The following is a 21,132-nucleotide window of genomic DNA, read 5'->3' on the forward strand; positions in this document are numbered from 1 at the left end:
CAGCTCTCCCTGAAGTCCTAAGTGGTAAATTAAGGGGATATGATTAAGAATACATGCTGGAGGAAATCTCAGCAACTGAAGGTGCCATTTTTACATAGCCAGTTTTCTGATCTTGACCACATAATGTTCGTAAAGCATTAGATAATTTTATATTTATCATTCATTATTGAACATTTCATATGGGTGAGTTGAAAGATCTGTTACTCGACCTGATTTAAAGGTTCAGATCAATCCATAGACATCAAAGTTGCACAGCTGCACTGTACATCTCAGCATGTTTTACAGCCTCAGTCTTATTCTGATACCACCTACATCCAAAGTAAATGAGAACTTTATTGAAATTGCTGGCATAAAAGTGGTATGTGTGCGATCAGGCCCTATTTTAGTTATTGTTGAAATTTATGTGATTTATAAATAAAGAAAAATGACCACTTCCTATGTTTAGAAATTCAAGTGTGTCCTTATTAATAAGTTGAAATACAAAAAGAACCTGAAAACTGCTTATATTTTCACAATGTTTCAGGGTCAGTAATTGACTTGTTTCTACTACAACAAAGTTGAGAAATACTTCCATGCACACTTAACAGATCAGATAATACACTAGCAGAACTAGGAATCTAGGTAAGATCAGGCAAATGAAAAAGTGTTGACCAAGGCTGCTTTAGTGAATGATTTGTCTGGGAGATTTCTAAGTATCTCATGCAATATAAAGAGATAATTTTAAATAGGGCTATCAAGCAATTACAAAAATTAATTGTGCGATTAATTGTGCAATTAAATAATAGAATACCATTTAAATATTTCTGGATGTTTTCTACATTTTCACATATATTGATTTCAATTACAACACAGAATACAAAGTGTACAGTGCTTACTTTATTTTTATCTTTTATTACAAATATTTGCATTGTAAAAAACAAAGTAAATATTTTTTCAGTTCACCTAATAGAAGTACTGTAGTGCAATCTCTTTATCATGAAAGTTGAACTTACAAAATGTACATGAATTATGTACAAAAAAACCTGTTTTTAAAAATAAAACGGTGTAAAACTTTAGAGCCTACGAGTCTAATCAGGCCTACTTCTTGTTCAGCCAATCGCTCAGACAAACAAGTTTGTTTATGTTTGCAGAAGATAATGCTGCCCTCTTCTTGTTTACAGTGTCACCTGAAAGTGAGAACAGGTGTTTGCATGGCACTGTTGTAGCCAGCATCGCAAAATATTTACATGCCAGATGTGCTAAAGATTCATATGTCCCTTGATGCTTCAACCACCATTCCAGGGGACAGGCGTCCATGCTGGTGACAGGTTCTGCTCAATAACGATCCAAAGCAGTGCAGACCAGCGCATGTTCATTTTCATCATCTGAGCCAGATTCTTAAATCTTGGGTTGAATGCTGTAGCTATCTTTAGAAATTTCACATTGGTATTTTCTTTGCATTTTGTCAAATTTCAAGCGAAAGTGTTCTTAAAACAAACAACATGTGCTGGGTTGTCATCTGAGCCTGCTATAACATGAAATATTTGGCAGAATGTGGTGAAACAGAGCAGGAGACGTACAGTTTTCCCCCAAGGAGTTCAGTCTCAAATTTAATTAACACATTTTTTTAACGAGCATCATCAGCATGGACTCGTCCTTTGGAACGATGGCCGAAGAATGAAGAGGCATGAAAATCTTTAGCACATCTGTCACATAAATATCTTGTAACACCAGCTACAAAAGTGCCATGCAAATGCCTGTTCTCACTTTCAGGTGACATTGTAATTAAGAAGTGGGCAGCATTATCTCTCGTAAATGTAAACAAACATGTTTCTCTTACCAATTGGCTGCACAAGAAGTAGGACTAAGTGGAATTGTAGGCTCTAAAGTTTTACATTGTTTTGTTTTTGAGTGCAGTTATGTAACAAAAAATACTATATTTGTAAGTTACACTTTCAAGAAAAGAAATTGCACTACAGTACTTGTGTGAGGTGAATTGAAAAATACTATTTCTTTTGTTTATCATTTTACAGTGCAAATATTTGTAGTAAAAAAATATAAAGTGAACACTGTACTCTTGGTATTCTGTGTTGTAATTAAAATCAATATATTTGAAAATGTCTAAAAACATCCATATTAATTAATAAATTTCAATTGGTATTATGTTGTTTAACAGTGTGATTAATTGTGATTAATTTTTTAAATTGCGATTCATTTTTTAGATAATTGCGTGAGTTAACTGAAACTAATCGACAGCCCTAATTTTAAGTGACTATTTGCCATGTTGTTTCAGCACTCCAGTTTGTTTAATACAAGTTTTTCATAAAGTGAAACTTTTTATTTGCCCGTGCTATTTATTGGCTGATTTTTAAAAAGTATGTTTATTCTCAGTTTTGCCTGTGTAAGCTCTTATTTTTCCATAAGTAATTTTAACCACACAGAGAAAAGCAAGAGTAAATTAAAACCCTTCCAGCCATCCTGATTTGTCCAGGACTATCCCAATATTCTTAAATCAGTCTGAGTAAAAGAGTCCCAAACAGTGTCCCAGCTCCTCTGTTGGATCAATATATACTTCCTCCCTCCACTCTCCCCCCCCCCCCCCGCCTCTAGTCTCCTACTTCTGGGGGTCCTCCCTCCCAGCTGCTGGGCTGGATGGCTGCTTGTTCCCTCCACCTGCTCTCAGTGCCGTGGACTGCTGTCTGCTTTCACTAGTGTCTCTTTTAGCAAAGCTTAGAGCAGCTGGTGCCAAGCAGTATCAGATCCCCATCTTAACGCAGTGGAAAGCAGGATAGCTGAACAGAGAGGGTTTAGGAGGCCAGTTTTCCCCACCACAAAAAGAGAGAAATTAGGGAGGCAGAGAAATGTTGTGTGTTTTTTTTTCCATGGTGTGAAGATGTGATGAGGAACCGGCCTCGCCTGTTAGGTAGATATAAAAAGCTCAGGAACAGCCTAAACTTATTCATATTTGAGGCGTTGTTTATCTAAGATATTCATGTCCACTATTACCTTAAATTCAGTAAAATGCGCACACACAAACCTCTGGCACCCTGTGAACCCTAGATTCTTTGGAGAATTATGTTTTGGAAGATAATGTTGGTAATAGAATTAGGTTACAAAGTTCAGTGCTGTAATTCTACCCAATCTATTTAAATAATGAAGCACCGTTTAGACTTCAGGATTTATTAAAAGATTTGAGACACACATTGTCTTTAAGTTTCTTGACTGAATACATTACTGTAAAATCCAATAAAAAACTACATTAATTTATTTTACAGTTCTATTATTCATCGACTACCTTAGTCATATTAAGCTTGCAGGACAGGTTGTTGGGTGTGGAGGAGGAAAATAAGTATCTTTTTCATGTGCTGCATGTAGAACACATTCTGTGTTTAAGACAATATGTTTTACAATGTCTAGACTGCATGAATGGTGCTTTATTAGTCACATTCTGCATTTATATTTTGATAAATGAATTATCTTCATTCCAGGAAATGAAAAATAACCCTGTTAATTTAGTCACCGAAGAGGACCTGAAAGAGGCTTCTATTTTAGAAAATTCATCTGCTAACAAAAAAGACAGAAAGGATGAAAGAAGGAAAAAAGCAACAGGTAAGGTATTCAGAATTATTTTTATTTATATAAAGGAGTACCTCTCTGCCCTTGGCCATACTTATTTATAAAAGTACTCCCATTTACAACTCCACCGGTTTCACCTAACCCCCCAGCTGATGATAGTTAGGCAAAAAGTAAGCAATGAAAAATCCACCTCCTCCCCCCCCCAAACTCACCATCCTCCTCCTTCATCCTACTTTCTATATGGCAGGGGAAATTGATGGGCTTTGCAGGGTACTCCAAAACTCATCAAATCCAGACCCTTTCAGATGAAGTGGGAGTGAGTTTTAAAGTCAGAGCACAACTTGGTAGCCTCCTCTCTGTTATGCTGCAAGATCATAATTATTTGAAGGTTCACAAGGTTGTTGTTTTTTTTAATATGTTCTGGGCTAAATTCATACTGGGTCTAAGTATGCATAGCTCCATTTAGCAAAAAAAATTCTTACAATAGATCTCAATTTGCTCCAGAATGTAAATATATATAAAATCTTTCTGAACCTTTACAGTTTTCAGTAATCACTGAAGAACTTAAATCAGGCTAAACATAATGTAGTAAGTCTTAAAGACTTTAATAGGGTGATTCAGAAATTTGTTTTAGTTCCTCAGTGTTGTGTCCTATTACAAGCTACAGAATCAAAACACTGATATATCTAGCTTAATTGGATATACAGTATAACCATATATTTAAATAGAACATTAGTTTCTACTCTCAAGAGATCAGGACTGAGCTGGCCTGGAAACCAAACTTATTCTCACCACAAGAGACAGCAGATTTTTCTAGGGCATAGTTGTTAAAGAGGAGTTTGAACTGTAATAGAACTGTCATAAATAGAATGACTTCCAGCCTTGCTTGTGTCTTACTCTTCATAAGCATAAACCAGGGGTAGGCAACCTATGGCACAAGTGCCAAAGGTGGCACGCGAGCTGATTTTCAATGGCACTCACACTGCCTGGGTCCTGGCCACTGGCCTCTGCATTTTAATTTAATTTTAAATGAAGCGTCTTAAACATTTTAGAAACTTTATTTACTTTACATACAACAATAGTTTAGTTATATATTATAGACTTATAGAAAGAGACCTTCTAAAAACGTTAAAATGTATTACCGGCACGCAAAACCTTAAATTAGAGTGACTAAATGAAGACTCGGCACACCACTTCTGAAAGGTTGCCGACCCCTGGCATAAACTATGTGTGTGTATAAATATAGTCACATGCATGCATACATACATACATATTATATCTTGCACCCTGGCAAATCTGCTTTAATGATGTGGTGTTTTCTTTTTGGCCATTATGTAGAATGCATCAAGATGACCCACATCACCACGGTTTAAGGTTCTAGATACCATTATTACATATACTGGAAATAATGACAGATATCACTTATCACCTGTTTAGATACTCTTAATGATGGACAGTTTTATATGTATGAAAGTCTAAAATATATCCATGGTGTGTCTTTGCATTGAAATTGAAAACAGACAATAAAATAGCATTAATGGTGGTGGTTTTTGTTTTGTTTGGCTTAAAAAAAAAAGGGAGGGGGGGCTGAAAATCCTGCAGTGTTATAGTTCCTCTAACCAGGCTGTCATTGGATTTACAACCCATTCACTCTGTTGTCTGAAAATTACAGCCTGTATGCTGTCTTGTTCGTGCTCTTCACAGATCAGATCTTGGTTGCACACGTCGACAATATAAGCAACTTCTTTTGTGTGCTGACCCACAGTGTGAAAGATAGGATGCAAATCATTAAAGAGCTTCTTTTAAAATAGCTTTTTATCGTTTCTGCTTATTATACTGTTAACTAAACAACCGATTCCTGCTCAGTTTAATTCAGTCACAGTTCAAATAAACCTACAAAAAGCCTGTTCTTTTCCTAAGAAGTTACAAGGTGCCAGGGTTTACCCAAATATAAGTTGTTCCTAACTTACAGCTTAACTATCACAGCTATCGCTATAGGGTCCCAGGACATGACTGAGCTCCAGGGCTTGGGAATTCATATTAAATACATAGCCAGCAAATTGTACGGTACAAGCATTTGAATACTGCCTTTGTATGTTTTTCTTAAGCATTAATCCATTGTTTAGCCACTTGAGAATGTAATTATTTTTACATTAAAATATGAGGCCTAAAACTTCAAAGTTATTTCTTGTATGGAATGCAATTATTACAGAGTGTAAAATTTTGCAAATGAAAGAAGCAGAAACAAGGGCAGAAGAATTTACATGGTGAAAAAGGAACATACTGAAAATTGAGATGCAATCAGCAATTCGATAAATGCTTATATTGCAGGATTTTATCCTGTAATGTGGAGTATTCATAAAATCATAGAAGATTAGGGTTGGAAGGGACCTCAGAAGGTCATCTAGTCCAACCCCCTGCTCAAAGCAGGACCAATCCCCAGACAGATTTTTACCCCAGTTCCCTAAATGGCCCCTTCAAGGATTGAACTTGCAACCCTGGGTTTAGCAGGCCAATGCTCAAACCACTGAGCTATCCCTCCCCGCCTCATCACATGTTAAATACAACTGCAAAAATTTTGTTCAGTAGTTCAGTTGTTCATCAGGCTGACCTGCGTTAATAAAAATCTTATTTTCAGCCATCACGTTGCTTTTCTTGTGTTTTGAGCAATGGTATCTGGTTTTGTTGTCTGTCGGGAGCAGTTATTTTACTAATGTTGTTTACATGATATATATAATTTGATATAAGGCGTAGTCACATTTTTAGAAAGTTCAGTTTATTTTAGTAATGAAGTGACAACTAATAAAAGTTATTAATCAGTATGTTTTTGTTTTCATGTTCTTTAAATATCAAACTGTCACTAATCTGCAATATATAATGTAGGTTCCATTCATGAAAGGTTGATCAGATTATTTCACTAGTATCTTTAACAGATAGTTCAGCCTCATTTGTTACCATAACTATGAAAAACATCACCTTAAGGGATAATGCTTCTCTGTGTACTAAACACATAATTTGCCACCAGAGGGCAGTGGAAGTGTGAGAGGAGGAGGTGGTGGAAATGCCAGAGAGATCAGGATTAAGAAAACCAAGAAGAAAGGAAGAAAGGATGCGGAGAGTGATGAGGAATCACACGCAAGTAGCACAAGTTTGTAATTTTGTTTTAGCCAGTATCTACTTACACTGACATGCTTTATCTTCTGCTTTTGTAAGTCTTTGTGTTTCTCCCCATTATAGCTATCTGCCCAGATAAAATATCAAAAGATACTAGTGTGTTGAGCAGGTTAAATTGTATAAATGAAAATGTATCTCAATATAAATTGTGGTATTGTAATATGCATTCATAGTGAGCATTGTAAGCAATTCTTAAAAAAATCAAAGTAAAGGGAATTAGAGCAAAATTGTTACTAAATTCCAAAAATATAGAAAATAAACAACCTTGATTTCAAGATGCAGATCATACTTAGTCTTTAAATATCTGCTGAATAATGTATGATTAAACCCAGCAACTCTTATCTAGTTCCAAAGTTTAACTAGCTTAAATTAGGAAATCCTAGTGATGACTAGAAATAACTGATCTTTTTTCCCTTGAAAAGGAAAACCTCCAGCCAAAAGTTTTACCTATAGTGGTTGCTATTGAAAAATGAGCACAGTTACAACACTTCTGTTCTTTTCTAAATGAAGGGGGAAACTTGCTGTGCTATAAATGTTGGTAAATTCTAGCTTTTTAAAGGTGACTGTTATAATTGAAATAAGAGTGAAAACGTTCTCAGAAGTTTTATGGTTTACCCTGGTAATTCCGGTTATATAAGTCTCTTGAATCCCTAACAGTAACTAAAAGCTCTTTCAATAGATTTGAGTAGTTCATATAAGGTATGGTTATACTATAGCTGCTAGAATGCTTCTGTATCTGAGCCGCTACAGCACCATAGTGTAGACACCTCTTCATCAGCAAAAGGGGTTTTTCTATCACAGGGATCGGCAACCTTTGGCACGTGGGCCAGTTTGTTTACCTGTCGTGTCCGCAGGTTCGGGCGATCGCGGCTCCCACTGGCGGCAGTTCGCCGCTCCAGGCCTAAGGGGACTGCGGGAAGCGGCACGGGCCAAGGAATGTGCTGGCCGCCGCTTCCTTGTTCTATCAGTATAGTTAATCCACCTCTCCAAGAGACAATAGCTCGGTTAATGGAAGAATTTTTCCCTCAACTTAGCTGCGTCTACACAGGGGGTTAGATCAATGTAAATACGGCACTCAGGGTGTGAAATTTTCATAGTCCTGAGTGACATAGCTAGATCATTTTTAAATGTGGACCAGGCCATAGTGCAGAGGTGGCCAAACTGTGGCTCACGAGCCACATGTGGCTCTTTCACCATTAAAGTGTGGCTCGCAAGCCTACCCTGCGCGTTCCCCTCCCCCCCATTCTCCACCTACTAGATTGGGGGAGAGGGGGCGGCGTGAGAAGCTCGGGACCTCTGCCTTGCAGTGGGGTGGTGAGGTAAGGAACTTCTGTCAAGCGGGGAGGAGGGTCTCGGGGCTTCAGCCCTGCAGGCCGCACCCGCCAGGGCTCGGGGCTTCAGCAGGAGTGGGGCGGAAGCCCCAAGCCCCAACTCCTGGCAGGTGTGCTCCAGCTCTCAAACTTCTGAAGATTGTCATATGCGGCTCGGAGGGCCAGTAAGTTTGGCCACCCCTGTCATAGTGCGATAATTCTTCAGACTGTTCATCTAGGTGAAATACTAGCAAGATGGGTTTTTTAAGTATAAGCCTCCATAGTTTAGTTTAAAATCAATCATTGCAAATGATAATATGTTGTAATAAATGTGCTGAGTTTAATAGCATTTGGTGAGTGCTGTTTGGCAACATTTTATCTATTGATCTCTCTTTCTGATACTCAACTAGCTTGACTAACACTATAAATTCAAATTTAACCATTTCCTCACTTCCAAGTCCTTAAATAAATAGCTCCACCTCTTCCTGTTCATTCAACCTTGTCTTTTATTGTTTCATCACCTCTATGCCACTACTCTGTCAGTGTTGCCATTCTTGATGCCTCATTTATCTGTTTCTTCTTCAAGCAGGTCTGCATCTCTTTTCATGTGTAAAGTGTAGCATAATCCCTTTCCTACTCTGCTTCTCCATGTCATTATCTTGCACTCTTTTTAATCCCCTGAAAACTCATTTCTTCTGCAGTATCCACAATAAATGTCATGCTAAGTTTAAAAAAAAAAAGAAAGAAAGAAAGAAAAGAAAAATACAAAACCACCAAAATATTTTTAAGCTTAAGTTAAGTATCCATGTGATTGTATTGCTATAAACCCCCGTTCCCTCCCTAATGCTTCTTGTACTCATTCATTGTGTTTTGAAATGTAGGTGATAACCTGGCACAAAGGGTGCTCTGTCATTTTATGTCTTGCTTTTGAGTGCCATACAAAAATATCTTGGCACCAAATAACAAATGTGAGAAAAATCTAGAACTGACATTTTTACCTTTTGTGGATAATTCATTAAATATATAGTAGAAGTTTTCAAGTCATCTGAACAGAAATATCAGTCTTTTTATTTGTGAGAGAGTTGTAACTGCATCAGTGGCAAAAGTCATATGGCTTAACATTCACTGCTAATCCATTTCATGTTAGGGGTCAGAGCTACCTGACATTGCAATGTCCTGTGCCACATAGGTAGCTTTAACTAAAATCATTTCAATGTTCTCCATTAAAATGTTGCTCATGGTCATTACAGGTAGGAATAAGCATCTGGAGATTCCTTTCATGTCACGGGAAGAGATTCAAGATGTTTTAAGGAACCATATACAGGACTGCCCCGAAGAGCTTATTACAGAACTTGCTGAACTTTTAATACGGTAAGTGCACTAATTCATCTTGGTAAAATTAGATGTTTAATGATTCATTCTAAATGAATCTCCTGCTTGCTTTGACTAGAAGAATAGTACTTTTTTTTCTGAGAGAGAGAGAGAGAAGTCAGAATTGTAGTGCTTGCTACTTGGTGTGGCTCAGTCTATTATTGCAAACCTCCTGGCATATCAGAAATCTGTGCTGATACAACATTCTAGGAAATGCTGCTTCTGTATGGTGGCAGTTTGTATTACGTTATCTGCCAGCCAGCATATTCTGTACTGTGAGAGTGACCTTAGAAAAACCCACATCATTTTAAGTGCATCTTAACTGTCTGATCTGACATCAGTTCAGTGACCATTTGGAACAGTATATAAATAGCATCCTCACTAGACATCTTATACGCTCTTTTTCCCCTCTTGTTTTGATTTAGGGACAAGTTTTATTTATTTATTTATTGTGAAATTGAAAACATTGACAAGGACTTAACTAGATCATAACAAATTTTGCTGCCAAAAGTACCAGAAATACATAATATGCGTACATTTTAATAATCTGTCATCACTTATGCACTATTACTTTTAGATACACTTTTTTCGCATTCTGGAATGTACATCTGGAACAGGAGTGTAACAACCTTCTCATTAATAATGAATGTATTTGGATAAACCCTACTTTTTTTTTTAATAGTTTTAAGATCTTCCTTTTTTTTCCCTGTTCTGAGGTCCCTAACAAAGAGCTACCAGGAAGTGGTACGTTCAGTATTCGTGTCTTCAACCTCTTCTTTATCTGGAGCTAGCAGGAGGCGGACCATCAAGGATTTGCAGGAAGAGGTTTCAAACTTGTACAATAATATCCGATTATTTGAAAAGGGAACAAAGCATTTTACAGGTACAACAAATACTTCCTTAAAAAAAAAATGAACACCTCAATACTAGAAAGGTGATGACATTTGAATATATTAATAAAAGAGTGACAAATTATTAAGGATGCAAACTCTGCTGTCATTGAGTAGAGTCTGTTTTAGCAAAATCTAGTTTTATTTAAATGATTTCAATTCCAAGGAGGGAGAGGAATTTCAGTGGTGCTGTAAGGGTGTAAAATGTATCTATGGGAAGTTTAGGATGAAACTAAACAGGGAAAGTATGCTGAATATGAGGAAAAGTATCCTGATGACATTTGTTTGATTATGGAATAGTCTCCTAAGTGAAGTAGTAGAACCCTCATCACTTGAGTCACTTAAAACATGGATGGACAAATCACTAGGCAATATACTATAGTCAAGGCTTCTCAAATTTCTTCACATTATGGACAACATCTTAATTTAGAGGTTCTCCCCTGCCATTCACACTTGCATAGCATCACTGTGGCAACTACAGTTCGTGCTTACATGTAAAAAGTAGCATTAGAGGAAAAATTAACTATTTCTAACTGTCTCTAAAGCAGTAAGTTGTCTGCCTTTTTGACATATATTAATCATACTGTCTCTTTTTGCCTTTCATTACATTTAGCCCTAGAATCTGTTCCTCTTCATCCTGCATGTGTTTCTGTGCAACTCCTTCCTGCACTGTCTGTTTAGTTCCCTGAAGGTGCTGCCTCTTTGCCTAGTTCCTGGAACCCTGCTGCTTTAGTCCCTTTTCTCCTGCTCTCCAGGATATTTCTGTCTTACGGTGGCTGGCAGCTCCAGTCTTATTTGTGGTTCAGGAGCTGTCCTCTGGCACCAGTTTCTTCTCCTCTTTATGTAGCTGCATTCCCTAGTAATATCAGCTGCTCTGACTCCTCCGTTCCAGTTGCATTTTCAGGCCTCCAGGCTCTTGCTTGCAGTGAGGAACTTTGGACCCCTGTAGAAGCAGCTGGAAACAAGAAGAGCTTGCACCACATGTCCAGCTACCTTTCTGTGGACCACCAGTAGTCCGTAGCCCACCGCATGGGAGCCACTGCTGTAGGAAAATCTGAACTGTCATGTGGGTGGATTAGACAACATAATAAGTTACTTTCTTACTCTGCTTTTACTTACAGAAATTATATCTTACAGATGAGACACAAACTAGTCTTGCCAAACACATGCTGAAGACAGTTTGTACAGACATCACAAATCTTATTTTCAACTTCCTTGCTACCGATTTAATGATGGCATCAGAAGATTGTACTGCCATTACAAGTGAGGTATGTAGATACCACTTTCATTCCTCTTTAAGACAGTTTCATTTTAATAATCGCAATATTAATGTTCTTTCCTAACTATTCACAACAGCTTTTCAGTTATAAAGTACTGACATGAAGATAAGCCTAACATTTATTTGTAAAACAATATTATGTTTTTTTCCCAACAGGTCAGGAAAAAGATTTTAGGTAAATTACCCGAAGAGACCAGAGGTCCTTTAACTAAGCTACATACTTCTCTGAATGGCAAGGTAAATTGCTCCAAAAACTTCCAGAGTTCAGATTATCCATTCTACTAATGTAATGCTAATAGCCACCTGAGTTAAAGATTCGAATAGGTGATTACTGTTGCTGTGAAGGCTGCATACAAATATCCTCAATCCAAATTCTTGTAAATCAGTAAGAATAAGTCAATCTTCATCCCATAAACATTTTTAAGGGGCTTGGGGTTAGTCTCAATTTATGATGTTAGCAGTAGAGATTAAAATGCAGTTTCTTAAATTTTATTTAGAACACTTGATATTTCATGTATCCTCCCCCTAAAATTCTTGAGCCCTCACCTCTATAGGTATTTAGGCATCATAATCATTAAATTGTGGGCTATAACAGCTGTAGAACAAAACTGGAAAGAACGAGTTAGTGCCTAATGTACAAAAAAGGCTTATCATATATTTTTCTTAAGAAAAGTAGATACCGTGTATACTCATTCATAAGCCAAATATTTTTGGTAAAAAAGGTGACGCATCAAAGAGCGTCATGAAAACTACTTTGACTGTAATACCTGGAGGCTTAACTTCAGTTCTACAACCGCTTGATGTCTGCCTGAACAAACCCTTTAAAGACAGGCTACGCAAAATGTGGTCTGAATGGATGTGCTCAGGCATGGCGAAGTTGACAAAAGGCAGGAATCTTATGAAGCCTGAAATCAATCTGGTCGCCCAATGGATCAAGGACATGTAGGCGTCCATTCCCTCGGAAATGATAGAAAAATCATTTGGCTTATAAACAGGTCTACACCAAAATTTGATGATTTTAAACTCTATGGAATCATTGAATTGAATATATAACACATTGTCATTTTGTTTACCTGGAGCTTCTGCAGGCATGGAGCCCCTCAGCTCCCTGTGGCCATGGTTCGCCGTCCCACAGCTCCCATTGGCTGGGAATGGCGAACCACGGCCACAGGGAGCTGAGGGGCTCCATGCCTGCAGACGCTCCAGGTAAACAAAACGTCCCGACCTGCCAGCAGCTTACACTGATGTCCGGGAGCCAAAGTTTGCCAACCCATTTATTGATGTCAATACTGCAGCCTTTTAAAGTTGCAAAGGCCTTGTTTAGTGGACTAGATTGGCTTGAAGGGAATACGAAAAGAGCAGTGCTGCAGATCTGCATGGCATTTGACCCATGCATTTCACAAAATGCTATGCCTTATAAGCCAATCAGAAAAATGCAATGAATGATAGTACTACAGCACTGGTGTCAGTCCGCTACTGTGTAATTTGATCTCTTCATGCATTTCTACCATTGGACCTCATAACTCTCGAGCCAATATGAAAATGTAATGTGTAGAATCGATGGAATCTCTAATAAAATTGAAATAGCGTGTTATCCCCACAGACATGCCAGTCTACAGGGCTGCTTTGAAATAAACGAAGAACAATAATAATTTGACAGTGATAAAGCAGGTGACATTCCTATATAAAGTCCTACAAAATCTATAACTACAGTACAATAATAATAATCTGTTTTCATACTAGTATTTAAAATGAACAATGGTGAAATCAAAAGAAAAAGGTCTGCTTATCATGCAGCGTTCAGACTTAAAGTTGTTGAATATGCAGAAGCAAACAATAATTGTGCCGCTGCTCATGAATTACTTGTGAAACAAGTACGAGAATGGCGAGAAAATAAAACACTAAAAGACCTGCCAAGAAGCAAGAAAATATGTCAAACGAGCTGCACTTCATTTCCTGAGCTGGAGAAAAGATCTCAATAATTGGGTTGTTGAATGTCAACAAAATGGGTACATTGTCACTAGAACTGGAATTTGTCTGCATGCTCTGTTGAAAGACGAGAAATACAAGTCAGTAAAGCTATCAAAGTTTGTTGCATCAGCGTGTTGGTGTACTTGATTCGAACAAAGATAGTGCAAAAGCTGCCTAGAGATCTGGAAGAAAAAATCGAATCTTTCCAAAGGTTTATAATAAAATATTGAAAGCATTTGAACTGTCACAAATAGGAAATATGGACAAAACACCGATGACATTCATCTCCCGAGTAGCAGAATGGTAACCGGTGTTGGTGAAAAAACAGTTTTAATTAAAACCACTGGCTATGAAAAAATCCATTTTACAGTGGTTTTATCGTGTTTGGCAAATGGATCAAAGCTCCCTCCTGTTGTTGTTTTTAAAAGAAAAACCTTGCCTAAAAACATGAAATTTCCTGTTGGTGTCATCGTACGTATACACGAAAAGGGATGGATGGATGGATGAAAGTAGAACTATTGAATGGCTGGAAAAAGTGTGGAATAAGAGACCAAGAGCACTTTTCAAGAAACCTGCTATTTTCGTTTGGGACATGTTCAGGGCACACAAGACGGATGAGGTGAAAAATGTGGCCAAAAATATGAAAACTACTTTGACTGTAATACCTGGAGGCTTAACTTCCGTTCTACAACCGCTTGATGTCTGCCTGAACAAACCCTTTAAAGACAGGCTACGCAAAATGTGGTCTGAATGGATGTGCTCCGGCATGGCGAAGTTTACAAAATACAGGAATCTTATGAAGCCTGAAATCAATCTGGTCGCCCAGTGGATCAAGGACGTGTGGGTGTCCATTCCCTCAGAAATGATAGAAAAATCATTTGGGAAATGCTGTATCAGCAATGCACTCGACGGGTCAGAAGATGATGCCATATTTGATGAGGACACAACAGAGGCTGATGTTGAGAAGGAATCTGAGTCTGAAGACGACACTGCCACCATCTACGATGACCCAGTGCAGGTGCAGCTGTGACTGAAGCCGAGTTTAATGGACTGTTTGGTGAATCAGAGACTGATTCAGACTTTGAAGGATTTTAAGACTTTTAAAAGTCTCATATTGTTCTAAGTTACTTGTTTTAAATATCCATTTACTGATTTTAAATATTGACTGTAATTTTGAAGGTGAATACATATTTGTTCAATTATTAAAACAACAACAGGTTTTTTGTTAGGTTACATTAAAATAATTCTAGCAAAATTTTCTTTTAAAAAAGCAGTAGCAGTGGTTGGCAAACTTTGGCTCCCAGCCCATCAGGGTAAGCCGCTGGCAGGTCAGGAAGTTTTGTTTACCTGGAGCGTTCACGGGCACGGGAAGTGGCCCCGCAGTGTCCACTGGCTGGGAATGGCAAACTGTAGACACTGGAAGCTGAGGGGCTCTGTGCCTGTGAACGCCCCAAGTAAACAAAACGTCCAGGCCCACTAGAGGCTTACCCTAACAGGCCAGGAGCCAAAGTTTGCCAACCCCTGAAACATAGGGTCAGCTTATGAAAGGGTCATACAGTTTTTGCTATTTTTACCTAACCATCTTGGGGGGGTAAGCTTATAAACGAACAGGCTAATGAGCGAGTATATACGGTAATATTGCAATACCTTCTAGAAGATGATATATTGTATATTTTTTTTCACATTCAGTTACTTAATTTTATACCCTTTACTATTTAAATATATAAACTTTTAAAGGTTTAGTGATGTTTTATTTTAAATGGAATCCTTTCCCCCATCTTACATTGGTAATTATTTTACATCTCTATGATCTGAATGCCATCATTTTGAGCAGGGAAAAATGATGTGCTTGTAAACTAGATTTTTTTAGCCACTAGCACAAATTAAGTGTCTATACCTGGGTCTAATTTTTTTATAGAGTTTAGAAGACTTTCTTTTGTGCCTTGATTCTTCAGCAGATGCTTGTGATATTATGGTGAAAAAAGGGGACAAAAAGAAGGAAAGGTAACTTTTTAAAATTGTATTTATTACCTTAAAGAATTGTGCAAAGTGGGAAATATAGCACTATTTCTGCACACATTTTAGATAATTAACTTGGTAGCAGTGGAATATGTAGGTAGATAAAGGGTGGAGGGGGAGATAAATTCAAGGGTCTTCTTTTTAGACAAAATTTAGGCATCTTTCCAAACATCAGATATTTAATTTGCAGATAGCGTACCAAGTTTGAAACTAATTTTTCTGATAGTGGAGATGGCTGCTTTATATAATTTTTTACGGAGATGTCATTTTAAAAGCTCAGGATGGCATTTTTCAAAAGCTCAGGATGGCACTTTTGAAAATGCCACCCATTAATTTAAGAATCAGTCTGTTGGGAGGAAAAAAGTTAATATCCATCAAATCTAAATACATATTGTAAATTCCAACCTGATAAAGAACAAAATAGAAAAAAATATGTTTTCTCTATGCACTTTTTGTTTTCTTAGGCAAATTCTGTTTCAGCATAGACAGGCTCTGATTGAACAACTGAAAGTCACAGAAGATCCAGCTCTTGTTTTACACCTGACATCGATCCTGTTGTTTCAGTTTTCAACCCAGTGCATGCTTCATGCACCAGGAAGATGCGTACCACAAATCATATCTTTCCTAACTACTAAGATCCCAGAGGTATTCTGCTTATGAAATAGCACTCTGTAGTGTCTGACTGTTTTAAGGAAAATATGGGACTGTCCAGCACTGAATAGTTCTAGGTATAGAATATCAAGGTATAGAATCTATAGGTATAGAATATAAAACATATAAATATATAGATATAAAATTTCTATAGGTATAGAATATAAAAGGTCTTTCTATTTTATCTGACTCAGTCTGTTTGTTGGCATTAGCACTCTAGCACTTCCATGCAGCTTCATCTGTCACATGTCATCTGTAAACCAATGATCTGTGAGAATGATTCAGAGCTATGAGTTGTCTCGATTTCCAACCCTTGATTGTAGTTTAAAGGTTGTCATTTCACTGAGCCGTTGATGGAGTGGTTCCATGGGATCAAAAACATAAATGTTCACTAGAGTCTACAGGGGTGGGCAGACTTTTTGGCACAAGGGCCACATCTGGGTATGGAAATTGTATGGTGGGCCATGAATGCTCATGAAACTGGGGGTTGGATGTGGGAGGGGGTGAGGGCTTTGGCAGGGGGGTGCAGGCTCTGGGATGCTGGAGGGTGGGAGGGGGTCAGGGCTGGGGCAGGGTTGGGGTGCAGGAGGGGGTCTGAGTGCAGGCTCCAGGCGGTGCTTACCTCAAGCAGCTCCCAGAAGCAGCAGCATGTCCCCCCGCTCTGGCCCCTATGCAGAGGCACGGCCAGGCAGCTCTGCGCACTGCCCCATCTGCAGGCACCGCCCCTGCAGCTCCTATTTGCTCCGCTGGCTGGGCAGTGAGAGCTGCAGGGGAGGTGCTTGGGGCGGGGGCAGTGTGTGGAGCCCCAGGCAGCCCCTACACGTAGGAACTAGAGGTGGGGTTTGCTACTATTTCTGGGAGCTTCCTGGAGCAAGCCCCCAACCGTGCAGGAGCTTGAGGGCCAGATGAAAACATCGGAAGGGCTGGATGTGGCCCCTGGGCCATAGTTTGCCCACCCCTGGTCTACAGGTATCTGCAACTTTATTGGATTCACCTTCCAAGGGTGGACCATTGAACAGGTCCTCATTCTCTAACCATTACCTCTCCCCAGTGAAGTGAGAATAAATCCTGGCTTATTTCAATTCAATTTTAAAGAAAATCCAAGGTGCACTCAAAAATGTGCTTCAAACTGCTGTTAATCAGGGCATAGCACTCCCTCTTCCAGTGGCTAAGCATGCTGTTTCTGTAGTGTAGATGCCTGTTCATTACTACAGACATTTTATTTTTGATATGCCTTAAAATATTCATGTGACAATTTAGATTGTAAAATGTCTTGATGGAAAAATATTTGCTAATTTTAATCTCACAAAGTCATCCGTGCTCCTTTAAATAACCTTAACGCATTTCTTTAATTTTTCCCCCCCTCAGGATCAACATTCTCTTCTGGTCAAATATCAGGGATTAGTAGTGAAACAGTTGATCAGTCAGAATTATAAGATTGGACAAGGGGATGATGACACAGTGGATGATAACCTAGGGGAGAGAGAATGTCCAGATGCTGTTCGAAAAGAACTCCAAGAAATCACCGCCTCTCTCAAAGATCTTGTTCTCAGATCCCGAAAATCTTCTGTAACAGAGGAGTGAAGGTCTAATTAAATTTAATACAGCGAACAGTCAGAATATTTTTTTCTGAAAGGAGAAAGAGAAGTTCACTGTGTTGGGGTAGTGAAGAATGGTTGAGATAGTCTTGGCTTCCGAAATTTTGCATATAGAATTGAAGCCTGAAGGATAACAGGCAGTGGTGGAACTGAATTTTGATTTTCATTCTTTATATATTACCACATTGCATGCATTGTTACATAAAACATTAATAGGAACACTTAAATTGGCTATGTAATTAAAATTCTAAGATGGAGCCTTTCTGTAGTATTTCAGGAAATATTTACTCTTTCAAATGGTTGAGAATTCTTATACATATATCCATAAGTTTATAATTTTCTTTTCAGATGTGAATTCCCCCTCCCCCCTTTTTTTTACCTGTATAGTAATTATCAAAATGTAAACATTTGTCTGGATTCCACAGCTACATTTTAAAATTAAGGTTATAGGTATGTAATAGCGTGGAATGAGAGGTCATCTTTACTTTTTTTTGATCTCATGAATTTGAACTTTTTCAGGAGTGCATATTAAGCAGTGCAGAGGTTAATAATGAAGTGGTCAGGCACACCTGCACAAAATAGTAAAAATATCTGATCAGTTCAAATAAGGTTATTAACCAAAGAGGTTGTGGTGCCGAATTAAGGATGCATTCTAGATTTTTTTTCAATGAATTCCAGTGAATTTTGCACACACTGTTATTTTTCATGTCCCTTACCTAATGATTTGTCATAAAACTGCAAGTGACTTGTATTGGGTTTTTGTTTGGGTTTTTTTTTTTGAGGGAGTGAGGTGAGCAACTTCTGTAATTAGCATACAAGTTAGCTTGTTCATTTAACTGAAGGGATTCCTAGAGAGGTTTCTTAAGGGGCAAACACCCGTAATATATGCCATTTTTATTTGAGAGAGTTTGGTTCAGAATTTTGTTCACTTTACAGTATGTTTCTTAAAAGAAATTCTGAAAATGTTAACCATTTTGGATATCTGCTACAGTGTTTTTCCTAGTGTTAAGCTATTCCCAGAGGTATTTGATATTATTTAGCAATATTTTTGTCATGTCCATTGTAATTTACATCCTCATTTGTACATGGGGTGTATTCTATGTGGTAGAGAAAAATATGTGTAAAGTATACCAACTAGAATCCTTCCAATATTAGTTAATTACATACATTTTGTATGTCAGTTGTATATTTTTTATTTGTTTTGGAGATCCTTCAATTTTTATTTATCAAGTCAGTTTCAGCTTGTTATTATTGAAGTATACAATGATTATATATACTTGTAATGTTACCTAGTTGCTTGCATAAAATCAAGTCTGAATAGTAAGGTAATAGACATTGCTGTCCAGTGAAAATAATAGTTGTTTTAAGTATTCTCACTCTTGCCAAAACTCTTTTTTGGCACTGAGAAAAACCTACTGTAGGGATGTTACCAAGTGGCATTGTCTGTTAAATTCCTGCAGGTCATGTGCAGTGGTGTGCACTGGGTAGAAGTCAACCAAAAATGTCCCCAAAACTGTGATTGCAACAAAAGAAAGGTGACATGAGATTTGAACTTTTGTCTTACTGCATTTCGGCTTGTTTTTAGAATGGAGTTTAAAAAACAGAATCACTTATATAAAATTACTAAATTACTGTACTAAATTCAATAATATTTTTACAAAACAGCAGTGATCCTGTACAAAAGAGCAGCTCTGCTCTCTGCCCTCCAGACTTAGAGGCAGAGACAGTTGTGTCCATCATCCTAACTGGAAGCCCCCATACAACCATGTCACCTGAAAAGAAGGGTCAGAGAAAAGCAAAAGGGGAAAATATTCTGACTGCTTTAACTTTGTTTAAAAAATGGTTTGCATACAATAAACATACTTAGCCTCTTGTTATTGAATCAAAATAGTTCTAATTTTCCTGTATTAAATGTACACACTTCTAAATGGCATTGTTGATTTTGTAAATAATACTGTACAATCTGATATCTTTGCAAATATAATTATTTTAATAAAGTTAATGGTTAAGTGGATAAAATAGTTTCTGCTGTTGATTTAACTGCGGATATATTGATTGGATTTGCACTTGTTGCTTAAACTGCAGTTGTTAATGTGCTCCATTTGATTTGTTATACTTGCAATTTTGAGTGCTTCTCTTTTGCTTAATACTGTTGTAAGACATAATAATAACGAACTTGTTATAAGTCTCCTACATAATGCAACAGATTTTTTAAATTATAGGCCACATGATGAGAGTAATAAAACATTCTTTAAAAAGGATAGGAAAGAAGTACTAACATCCCAGTAGTGGTCTCTTCCTGGAATTTTCAGTGGTTAATTTCAGTATGAGAAACCTTCACCAGTATTCCTATGCCAGAAAAAATAAGTATTGGCTGTCTGTCTATCAAGTGCATTACTAGTTAAAAGCGTCTTAATTGTGAGAGAGGGAGAGAGAGAAAAATGGAATATTGTTTCCTCATACACTTTTCTAATGATTTTTTCCCCTATATATAATGGACTTAGGGTTGGGAAAAAGGAAAAGATTCCTATTATTCTTAGGATTCTTATCCTAATGATCAGATCTCCAGTTCACAAAAAAAGGCTGCCTGTTTCTTTTTCAGATAAATGTACATTGTTGCTTCATTTAAATGACTGTAGAAAAGGGCTGGGAAGCAGCATTGCTATGGCCAACTTGCCCCCTCATTCCACTCATTAACCATACATGCTCCATAAAATTTCTTGTATATAGTCTCTTCCAAAGTGACTTTAAAAAAAAGAAAGTGTGCGATTACTCATGGAAACTCTTGAGGTTAGCCTTTGAGAAGTGGTGGCATTTGAAAACTATTGTAATCACAACTTAAATGACTTGCACGAGTGCAGTCTAAGATTCGTGGTATAATCTAACAAAGGTTGTCCTGAGTTTCTGATAGCTATTTAGAACTTCTGTTATAGCTCTCTGTATACCTTTTGGTTAATGTTTTAAATGGCTTCATGTTTTTGACCTTAACATTTTTTTTACAGTAAGGGTCTGTGAGAGCAGTAGCCTTTTTGAAGGAAGTTTACTCCTGTCATGAAAAGCACGGTTGTAACTGAAACATAAAAATAATGGTCATCTGAAGGTTTTGGATTATTAAAATGCTTTATTGTGAGAGCAGAAATCTTTCTCTCTGATATTTTAAATAACTACTCGTCTTTTTTAAGTGTAATTTGAAGAATATATTAAAAAAGGCCAAAGATCAATATAGTAGTGAAATGGGATTTTAAATTATTTTTATGAACTGTCAGGGATTTAAAGCTTGGTTAAATAGAGAAATTTGAGTGAACTAACCTGAG

At 37.5% G+C, this 21,132-nt stretch overlaps 1 protein-coding gene across 1 annotated transcript in view; it reads left to right on the forward strand.

Annotated features, from left to right (window-relative positions):
• The window catches only part of UFL1 (UFM1 specific ligase 1), a 45,728-nt gene extending 24,833 nt beyond the window's left edge, over positions 1–20,895 (forward strand). Inside the window, exons 11-19 of the mRNA XM_045010924.1 lie at positions 3,468–3,588; positions 6,581–6,703; positions 9,290–9,410; positions 10,127–10,293; positions 11,438–11,568; positions 11,736–11,816; positions 15,469–15,554; positions 16,034–16,214; positions 17,589–20,895. Coding sequence (XP_044866859.1) covers positions 3,468–3,588; positions 6,581–6,703; positions 9,290–9,410; positions 10,127–10,293; positions 11,438–11,568; positions 11,736–11,816; positions 15,469–15,554; positions 16,034–16,214; positions 17,589–17,804 — 1,227 coding nt within the window. The 3' untranslated portion in view covers positions 17,805–20,895. The remainder of the gene's footprint in view (positions 1–3,467; positions 3,589–6,580; positions 6,704–9,289; positions 9,411–10,126; positions 10,294–11,437; positions 11,569–11,735; positions 11,817–15,468; positions 15,555–16,033; positions 16,215–17,588) is intronic.
• The last annotated feature ends 237 nt before the right edge of the window (positions 20,896–21,132 follow it).

The sequence above is a fragment of the Mauremys mutica genome, chromosome 3 (assembly GCF_020497125.1).
Source record: "Mauremys mutica isolate MM-2020 ecotype Southern chromosome 3, ASM2049712v1, whole genome shotgun sequence".
Taxonomy (NCBI): domain Eukaryota; kingdom Metazoa; phylum Chordata; order Testudines; family Geoemydidae; genus Mauremys; species Mauremys mutica.